Below are 11,263 nucleotides of genomic sequence, written 5' to 3'. Positions count from 1 at the left end.
CTTTTTTTTTTTTTCAATAATAATTCTTTATTTTATTTTTTCCAAAGTATGAGCGAGTATAATGGCGTTATATATTAAATCATCAATCATAAAAATAATAGCTTCTGAAGGGAATGTATCGTTCATTTCTAATTCACCTAGGATGCACCTGCAAATGGTCTAGTGAGATAGTGCACTACCCCGGTAAACAAATAGAAATAAATAAAAAAATAAATATTGCTCTTACTTTCTGAATATAAAACATGGCTGTTAACACTGCATTGTATTGTGGTAGAAACAAAGTAGCTATTTGTGGGACTATTGGGAAGAATTTCTGTTCAAAAGGTGGGAATAATGTTAAATCCTAACAGTGATGGTACAGACAAGCAGAAGGTGAGAGTGTAGAAAAGGGAAATATAACAAGTTTAACCCACAAATTTAGTGGAGTTTGTCAGAGTTGAGATATTTGAATTTACTTAAATTGCCTGTGTTAACTGAATTACGAGAAACATTTTGGTTTGTAAACCAGTTTACTTGAGTTATAGAGTGACATGTAATCTAGGATTAGAAGAGTTGTATGCTTTGTCCCTTTAAATGGAGGCGGTCACCTCTCAACACATTGTACTTCCTGTTCTCCGAAAATGAAACTAAAAAGGACAAAATTGCAATAATCATGGCTTGCAATGTGCAGAATGGAGTTGAAGAATATTCAGTTTTTCTGGATTTTAACACTAGTCCTGTAGTTTCTGTTTTAACAACGTCGACCTGTTAGGAATTTAGACAGGAACTTATATGAACAGTTGCACAGTAAACTGACAGCTAGCAGATATGGTTCGAAAGTCACAGAGAGTGAAGCTTGAACACACAAGGCAAGGAAAAAAATGCAGAGAAAAAGCAGAGATGCAGAATCAGTGTGGCACAAATAGGAGACCAGAGCAGTGCTGTGGGGCGCACAGACGGAAACTAGAATTGTTTTGCCAGGATGATGAGGCCTTTATCTGTACCCTGTGTGTTCCCAGACATTCCAGCCACAGTTTTGCATTTTTACATGAGGTAGTCAATGTGTATAAGGTAAGGTCAGTGCCTGATTAACATAAAGTAACAAATTCTATACATGGGATGAGCTGATATGCTTTTTTTGTGAATTTTCAAGCTTAGAAGTCTGTATTGCTTAGTTATTATTATTATTACTATTACTAAAACTAATACTATTTCTTTTGGTGCTTGCTGACTGCAGAAATATATAGGTTTTCCTGTACATGCTGTGAGCTGGGCAGTTATTACTGCAAGACTCTCTTCAAATCGTTATGAGGTGCTCTGTGCACTGCTGTCCTAAACATATGTGTATACACAAAGACTTATATGTGTATGTATCAATTATAATGTAGATGGATACATAGTCAGAAAAGAGAAAAAAGTGGGCTTTTACCATTAGTTGGTTAGTAGTTTAGACAGTGGTAAAAGTTCATTGCACCATATTAGAAAAAGAGGCTTCACTGCATTCAGATGTTCCAAGACAGGTGGAGTTCATGTCGGACCCTACCTAATTCAGTTCTTTTAAATAGTAAACCAGGACATTAGAACACAAGGAAGCAGTGGGTGTGGCTGCTTAGACTTTCACAAGGAATATAAGATGGTTAATCACAAATAATGAATAAATTACAATGACTTGGTAAGGTCATAAAGGGTCATAAGGAATGTATTCCAGTCTGAACAAAGGCTGGTGACAAGTTTACCACATGGGTCAATACTGAGGCTGTATGGGTTAATACTGAGGCTATCCACCTCTGTGTCTTTATAAGAGATGTTATAGAAGGACTAAAAGGGAAGGTTAACCTTTATACCAATGATGTAAAGTTATAAAGCGGGCTGTTACAGCCAGGACCGGCCTTTGGTCAACTCGTGCCCCAGGCAAAAGGACTCCACAGCACCCCCCCCACACACACACACCATCCAGTGCCCCCATCCTGGTCTATCTATACCATCGAGATTACTGAAAAAGCACCCCTGCTAGAGTGGCGCCCTAGGCGGCCATCTAGTTGGCCTATGCCTAAGGCCGGCTATGGATACAGCTTAACGTTCTGAAAGGACGAGGGGCTGGAGTGACTAGATGATACCTGGCAGCTTAAGGTCAGTCACAAAATGCAATATAATGAATGCATAAAGCAGGATTGGCCTTAGGTCAGTTGGTGCCCTAGGCAAAAGTGCTCCACATCACCCCCCACCACACTACCTGGTGCCGCCATCCTGGTCTGCCTACTCAAATAAATACTGAAAAAGTGCCCCTGCTAGGGTGGTGCCCTAGGCAGCCATCAAGTTGGACTATGCCTAAGGCCGGCTATGGCATCAGGGAAGAACGAGAAGGGATGGACAGCACAGATAGACAGGAAGTAATCGTAATAGCAAATCTCTGTCTGTCTCTCTTTAGCTAGGAGGACCCTTTTCAGCCATGACATGGGCCAGCAGACTGTGCTCGTTGCACAGGTATGACAGTGCCTGGAATGAAAATATTAACAGCAAAATGGTGTGACACAGGTAATTATTAATGACACTCTGAAAACAACAATCAATAGTCAGAAAGAAATGACACTGTGAAGTCGATCCGGGAGAAGACAGTAACATGTATGGTAGATAGACAAGTACATTAAATGACAAATTGATGTTCAGGTGACACTCGTAATTTTGGATACTCTTTGTTAAAACATGAGAGCAGTATGTGCAGCTATTGTACCTAGGTGTGAGGGGGCTTTGATCTAAAGTTTAAAAAGAATGTAGTGTGTGAGGACAGCAAGAAAGAAATGCTGTAGGGGTATAGTGGATAAAAATGGTACACACCCCTGTTAAAATGCCAGTTTTTTTATGAGACCACAATAAATCATTTCAAAACTTTTCCCACCTTTAATGTGACATATAAAATGTACAATTCAATTGAAAAACAAATCTGTTAGGGGAAAAATATAAAAAGTAAAAAACATACAATAAGCTGGTTGCTTGTGTGCACACCCTTAAACTAAAACTTTGTTGAAGCACCTTTTGATTTAATGACAGCATTCATTCTTCATGGGTGCACACCTGCCATCAATTAAAGAGACTCTGATTAACCCCTAATAAAGTTAAGCTGTCCTAGTAGGATTTTCCTGACATTTACTAAGTCGCCTGCTACAGTAAAAGCCATGGTTCACAGAAAGCTTACAAAGCATTAAAGAGATCTTATTGTTGAAAGGTATCAGTCAGGAGAAGGGAACAAAAAATGTCCACAGCATTGAAAATACTATGGAACACAGTGAAGACAGACATCAAAAAGTAGAGAAAATATGGGGCAACAGTGACTTTGCAAAGAAATGGACGTCCCTCCAAAATTGATGAAAAGACAAGACGAAAACTGGTCAGGGAGGCTGCCAAGAGACCTACAGCAACACTGAAGGAGCTGCAGGAATTTCTGGCAAGTACTGGTTTTGTACTACATGTGACAACAATCTCCCGTATTCTTCATATGTCTGGACTATGGGGTACGGCTGCAAGATGGAAGCCTTTTCTTACACAGAAAAACATCCAGGCCCAGCTAAAATTTGCAAAACAATACATCAAGTCTCCCAAAAGCTTGTGGAAAATGTGTTATGGTCTGATAAGACCAAGGCTGAACTTTTTGGCCACAATTCCAAAAGGTACATTGGCGCAAAAACAACATTTTGCATCACCAAAAGAACACCATCCCCATGGTGAAGCATGGTGGTGGCAGTATCATGCTTTGGGGTTACTTTTCTTCAGCTGGAACTGGGGCTTTAGGCAAGGTGGACGGAATTATGAACAGTTCCAAATACCAGTCACTTTTGGCCCAAAACCTTCAAGCATCTGCTAGAAAGCTGAAGATGAAGAGGAATTTCACCTTTCAGCATGACAATGACCCCAAGCATACATCCAAATCAACAAAAGAATGACTTCACCAGAAGAAAATTAAAGTTTTAGAATGGCCCAGCCAGAGCTCAGACCTAAATCCAATAGAAAGCTCCGTCATTGTCCATGCTGGTGTGAATGACCTGAGACGTACCTCCCTGGACTACATGAAAAGAGACATAGAGGACCTCTCTGACCATGTAGCCCAGGCTGGTATGTCCCTGACCTTGAGTAGCATCTTGCCTTCACCAAGAATGATGCCACAGTATAAAGACAAAATGATCAGTTTCAACAATTGGCTAAAGTATCGGTGTCATTCAAAGGAGATCCAGTGTCTGTCAGCCTGGGATGACATACTCGACAAGCCACGTTGCTTCGCTAGGGACGGCTTGCACCTGTCACCCTTAGGCTTTCGTATACTGGCCAAGGCTTTTGCCACCCCCATAGTGCCTTTTTTAGGCAAGGCTCAAAGGACAAACCCACCTCCATAGACAACCCAAAGATAAAAAAACTAAAGGCAATGCTACTCAATGCCAGAAGTCTAAACCTCAAAATGCACGCACTCGAGACTCTCCTCAGTATGGAGAAAATCGATGTCTGTGCAGTAACAGAAACCTGGTTCAAGGCTCCTGAGAGCACTCCAGCACTACCAGGTTATAACTCATACCATGCGTTTCAGTCTCAAAACTCAGACCGAAGCACAAAAGGAGGGGGAGTATCTATATTCCTCAAAGATACCTACACCTCTAGGTTAGTGGCACTGCACGAAGCATCATAAATCATCCATGTGCAACTAACAGCGGGCAAAACTGCCTTTCAGTTTGTAGCCTGCTACAGAACACCCTCCCTATTACAGGAACCCCACTTGGCATTCCTGAGAACACTGGAGAATATGAAGGTCTCTCCAAACACTATGTTATTGGGTGACTTCAACTACCCAAACATTGACTGGGAAAACTACTCAAGCCCAAACACCCTCGCCCAACGGTTCCTTGAATTTATAAACTAATGCAATGGAACAACTGGTCACCATTCCCACAAGAGGGAATAACATATTGGACCTGGTCATCACCAACATGGGGACTCTATGTTCCACACCAGAGGTAAACCCCTCATTGGTAAGATCAGACCATAAACAAATTTCCCTGGACATCCATATCCCGTCCCCACCCCCAGCCAAGGAAATCACTGTAAAGAATTTTCTCCAAAGCCAACTTTGCACTTCTCAAGACTGAGGTGGAATCCTTCAAAGCCCCTGGGCCAGAGGATAATACAGCCCAATCCGCAGAATCCTTTACAAATGCATTCTATGAGCACCTGCAGGAATGCATGGATCGTGCTATCCCAAATAAAACCAATACTCACTCCTCCAAAAACAGGAGACCGGTCTGGTGGACCCCGGCCATAAATAAGCTATACAACAGAAGGAGGAAGCTACTACATGACAGAGCAAAATCCCAAAAAGGGAAGGCATCTCCAATCAGTATTAGCAAGAAACTTTGATCCCTCATAAAATCATCAAAGGCCAGTTTTGAAAGAAAAATTGCTCTAGACACTAAAGATAATCACAAGGCCTTCTTTAGTTATGTCAGAAACATGGGCGGAAACTCCCAGATATGCTCTGAATTGATGCATAACGGTACAAAATATACCAAACCTACAGACATGGCCAACATCCTGGCAGACAAATTCAGTGCAAACTTCTCCCCCCTTCCCCCCCAAAGGAGCAAACGCCTATCCCAACTGAATGTAACCTCCCTGACATCACAGATGCACAGGTGAAAGCTGCCCTCTCCAAAGCAAAAAACACAGCATCTATGGGACCGGACGGTGTCCCAGGCTGTGTCTTACACGAGCTCCAAGAAGAACTGAACCCTCACATTAAGTCACTGTTCAGACTTAGCCTTACTACAGGATATGTACCCAAAGAATGGTGTACAGCTACAGTGGTCCCACTCCACAAAGGTGGTGCCACAACGGACCCGGGAAACTATCGCCCCATAAGCCTGACTAGTCTGGTCTGTAAAGCTATGGAGCGTATTATCATGGAACTCATAAACAAAGACATTGGGAGCCTCCAGACACTGGACCCTACTCAATTTGGCTTTGTTAAGGGCAGATCTTGCCTCTTAAACCTAGTTGATTTCTTTGAAACAGTTACCAAAGCCATAGACGAGGGCAAGGTAGTCCACACAGCCTACCTGGACCTCACAAAAGCCTTCAACACAATACCCCACTCGGGCATCATAAATAAGCTTACCAGCTTAAATATCAACCCCTATATCACAAGATGGGTTGCAAACTGGCTCAGAGATAGAACCCACATGGTCAGAATCGCAGGTGCCATGTCCGAATCCAAACCAGTTACAAGTGACGTCCCACAGGGCTCAGTTCTGGGACATCTCTTGTTCGGTATATACTTCTCTGATTTTCAGGCTAACACAGGGGATTATGGCTGACAAAGTTCGCAGATGACTGCAAACTGGGGACAATAATCGAATCTCCAGCTGACACAAGCATCCTCCAAAAGGGTCTCACAGAGACGGATGCTTGGTGCCCGAGCCACGGCCTCAAGCTAAATGCTAAAAAGTGCATAGTCATCCCCTTTGTGAAAAACAAGGTGCCCACAAATTACCACATAGGTGATAATCCATTAAGTACGGAAGAAGTAATTAAAGATTTGGGGACCAACGTAGATAGTAATCTCTCCTTTGATAATCACGTTGCCAAAGTGGTTAGAAAGACCTTCTATATAGCCCACCTTATCACAAAAGATCAAGAGAGGTCATTGTGCCCCTCTACTCGTCGCTCATCAGGCCCATAATTGACTACAATGCCCCATTTGGGATGTACCTTACCCGACACCTGCAGCAACTGGAGAGACCCCAAAAGTACCTCACCAAGAGGATCATGGGCTACAAACAGATGTCCTATGCAGCTTGACTAAAGAAACTCCAGCACTACTCAGTTGTTTACCGCCTTCTCAGAGGTGATCTATGCCTGACGTACAAAGCCATGTCAAACCCAGAATTAATGGACATGCTCCACCTCAAAAAATCCAAGTCCCTTAGAGCTACACGCTCCAGGGACCTAAACCTCAGCACAAAAATAAATAGGACATGCTGGAGGGACAGATTCATTTCCCAAAGGCTCCCCTCACTCTGGAATAGAATCCCAATTCATGTTAGACATAGCCCCTCGCTGACCCTCTTCAAGCGAAATTTGGACGCGTGGATGGGAAATCGCAAATTCACCCCTGGGATCTCTCCTGTGTCCCTGCTAGACAGAGGCACAGTAAACTAATCTTGAAAGGGTACCTTCTGTGGCCTACTTTACAGAGGCACAGTAGGCTAATCTAATAGGGAGGCAGAAGCCAAATACACTCTGGCTAGGCTTATAAATGCCCTAGGGCAGATAGCCTAGTATCTACCTATGAACCTATGAACAAGAGATGCCCTCGCAATCTGACAGATTTGAAACGCTTTTGTAAGGAAGAGTGGGCAAATATTGCCAAGTCAAGATGTGCCATGCTGATAGACTCCTACCCAAGAAGACTGACTGTTGTAATTAAATCAAAAGGTGCTTCAACAAAGTATTAGGTCAAAGGTGTGCACACTTATGCAACCAGCTTATTGTACATTTTTTCTTTTTTTCTTTTCAGATTTGTTTGTTTTTCAATTGAATTGTACAGGTTATAGGTCACAAAGGTAGGAAAAGTTTTGAAATGATTTATTGTGGTCTCATTTGTATATGTATATATATATATGTATATATTAATATATTATATAGATTTAGACATAGATATCGGAATGGTCATCAGTGGTAGAGAACTGATATTTCTCCTTTTGTATAGACCATGTTTAGATCCTGTCTCGAGCTCTTTGTGAAATTCTGGACATGTCATCATTCTAAGAACAAAGATCCAATAGAGGAAGGTGACTAAACTGTGTGTGATGATGATGAGAATGAGGCTGAGCAGTCTTTTTGGTCCAGAGAACAAGTTTCTGTGTAAGTTGTCAGTAACCCAGATTTGATTAGTGAACAGACATGAGGGTGTGTGATGGGTGGAACCCATTATCAAAAGCCAAATAACTGTTTTGTTCAGGATGTTCTTGCCTAGCAACCTCATTGTAGTGATTCAGGGCTCTGTTTAGGCAAGAACATAAACTGGGGCATTTCGGGTATATGTGGTCAGTAGTAGTTTGTGTATATTGTGAGTAAACTATACTGATCTCACAATAAACAGTACACAGGGTCAATGAGAAGGACATGCCATAGCAAAAACCCAGGGCTTCCAGTGTATCATTGATGGATCTGTAGTGTAGTCCCCAGGTTATCTAATAGACAAGGAAATGGGCAACATAGGTTAGGCAAGCAGTCTTCACCTGCCATGAGAATGTACTGTCTTATATCTGAGCCACACACAAAGCATAAAAAAGTTGAATTGTTTTGCAAGGAGGCCTGGTTCTTCTCTTTTTCATCTGTAATGTATCAGATATGTCCTTCCCTTTGGAAAGGATGCAGTTAACATGTTTCCATTAAGATACAGTGTAAACAGTTTCTTCTTTTGCACACACATTTTGAGTACTTATGGACATGCTCTGTAGTTGGTCATCATAGCCTCAGTCCTTACCTGACCTTCATTTAATTTCATGCATGGTGAAGTCTTTTGTAGCCCTCAGACCTGTCACCTGGAACAGGTTCTTACTGAGGCATGCTACGTACCAGATGCTCTCACTTTTAAACATAAATTACTTTCTCACCAGAAAGAGGAACATTAAACTTGTGCTGCTGTCAAAGAGGGGTAAAAAGCCCTGCGTACAGTCCAAGTGACCCAGGTTCAAGTGAATCTTTGGTGCTTGAGTGCACAGGCACGGAGGTGAAGCATGCCCATCCTGGGGAGGTTGTGCTCTTGGAAATACAATGTAAGATCCCTTATGGAGGCTGGGGGGACATTTGAGGTGTTGTACTTTAGGGATGCAGAGCTCATGGCTGAGGCACATGCAGAGCCATGGTCAGTTTGCAGCAGTAGCCCATTACTTGACAGTCCCTGGGAATAAGATGGGAGTCTAGAGCACAGGGAACTAGCATCAAAAATACTCGCAGGCAGAAGTGCAATACCGCCCAGGTTCCTCAGTCTCCTTATTGGCCGCATACAGGGTTCAGGATTACACCAGAGGAGGCTAAAGTGGGCCCAGTAGACTAGTGGATGAAGAGAGGACCTGGAGTCAGATGAGAGTCAGCTGCAGTAAGCCAAAAAGAAGTAAAAAACATATATATATATCTTTGTACAGGTACTTTTGCCACTGATAGTCTTGTCAAGGGGTTCAGGCACCTAGGCAGCGAAATATTTCCCTGTGGTAAATTTGCCTGGGGACACATGGGTGAAATGATAGTCATCTGCAGAGAAATATGGCTGTTTGTAAATTCCCTGTGGGCAAAGATAAGCACACACTGCCATGCTCACAGCTTTAATAACCAATTGCATGGAGGCAGAAGTAGTAATGAGTGTTGTGCTCAGTGTACAGTGCATACTTATATAACTACAACACATAAAAGTGAGCTACAGGACGGAGGAAATCCTGCAGGCTACTGTAGTCACATTTATGCTCCAGTATGCATTTTAGGTAATGTTTCCTAGACACGGTGAAGGGGGTAGTGGTCCACACACATACCGATTATAAAGGCACTGCCCATTGTACACTGCATTTTTACTGCCACTGAAATGCCCTCTGGCCAGTTTGCTGCTGATGCCTGCCATATTGCCTGCTGTCTCATGTTCCCTTGGGGACCATGGACATTGTTTTTCGCCTGTGCATTTGGTTATTGAAGTTGTGGGCATGGTAACACATTCTTCTCTTTGCCCACAGGGAATTTGCAAACAGCCATATTTCTCTGCAGCTGACTGTCACTTCAGCCATATGTCCCCAGTCAAATGTACCTCAGGGAAATGTGTCACTGCCTAGGCGCCTGAACCCTTTGTCAAGCTCTCCTGCAGATTTTCATGTAATACTCTCCTGTCCTCTTCTGAGCCTAATGCTTTCCATCCTTATGTTTTAAGTAATTTTGGTTTTGCACAATAATTCGTTGTATACTTATCTTCAGTTGTGTGACCATGTGTTGCTATGATCCGGACTAAGAACAGCTAAAGTGCTGCCAACGACTCAAAACCTGCTATGTGTTTGAACAACACAACTTTACACTGTTATAGTATAACAATAACACAGGGAGCTGAGGAAACTACAGCATTTACTTAATCATTCCGAAGATATGATGGCATATCCACAGGAACATGTGTAGATATGCTGCATTCTCTACACAAAACAAGGTAAGGAAACAAATGTAAAAATAACAGGGGCCTACTGCTTAACATTGAACATTTCCTTGGATTTTCTCAGATATGTGAACCTTGACTCTAGATTATTGTCACTGTTAAAGTAACATCTCAACACCAAATGCAAAAAATGGGAAAAGGAGTTGTGGATGGATGTACACTATTAAGTTAAGTTTGGCATAACTTCTGTGAACTATTGCCCTGAACCGCAGTTATCATAAACCATTTATTTTAATTTTTTTCTGAATGTGGACATGTAGTTTTGTTGTTGATTTAGCAGTGCTTCATTTTGCTGTTTCACATCATTAGTAATTTTTAATAGTTTTCAACAGCACTTGTCAGTTTTTCTCTAACAGAGCATATACTTCACTTGTTTATAAATAATCCTCTGAGCTCAGAATATCACAGAAAAAAACATGACCTACAGTGTGTGCATGTTAAATCTGAACCACTAAAATAGTTGGATAGCAAATCCAACACTTTATGATTGACCAGTTTCATCTGTAACTTTTAATGTAGACTCTTATCAGAGTAGTTAACAGTTAAAAGTAAGATTATATATGAGTGAAGTGGATTTGGTCCACTCCTTATTAGACTGAATAGTGTTTCTTTGTGCAAATATGAGTGAAAGCCAAATTGATTGCATATAAGGTCACCTGGAGTATTAGCAAATGGTCTGAGTAATTTCATCGCATGAGAGTGGATGCAGAAGTGGTTAGATGAATGTGGGGGTTAAGAAAGATAATGGTGCTGTTGCTTGTGGGAGCTGGCTGGTGTCTGATGAAGGGTGTATCCTGTGCTTCTCAGTGTGTGTGTGTGTGTGTGTGTGTGTGCTTCTGTGACCATGGAGTAAGCTTAGCATGCATACATTTATGCGGTGTGGGGGCCTGCCCTTCACATGGGAGTACAGGTTGACTTGCCCCATACAAAAATAGGTGCTAAGTATTTTTATTTGCTGCTGTGTTTTTTTACATCATAAAATTATATATACAGATACTGTGAAAAAAATGTTCTTGATCTTTCTTTCAGTCTTTAATGTCATTCTAAAGAATAATA

The 11,263-nt window shown here is 41.9% G+C and overlaps 1 protein-coding gene across 1 annotated transcript in view; it reads left to right on the top strand.

Moving 5' to 3' along the window:
• The first annotated feature begins 640 nt into the window (after window positions 1-640).
• The window catches only part of LOC122813884 (zinc finger protein 436-like), a 201,498-nt gene continuing 190,875 nt past the window's right edge, over window positions 641-11,263 (top strand). Inside the window, exon 1 of the mRNA XM_044086424.1 lies at window positions 641-1,050. Within this exon, the coding sequence (XP_043942359.1) occupies window positions 808-1,050 (243 nt within the window). The 5' untranslated portion in view covers window positions 641-807. The remainder of the gene's footprint in view (window positions 1,051-11,263) is intronic.

The sequence above is a fragment of the Protopterus annectens genome, chromosome 10.part0 (genome assembly GCF_019279795.1).
Source record: "Protopterus annectens isolate FY-2018-M chromosome 10.part0, PAN1.0, whole genome shotgun sequence".
Taxonomy (NCBI): Eukaryota; Metazoa; Chordata; order Ceratodontiformes; family Protopteridae; genus Protopterus; species Protopterus annectens.
Note: the sequence above shows the minus strand (reverse complement) of the source record. Positions and strands in the feature narration are given on the sequence as shown.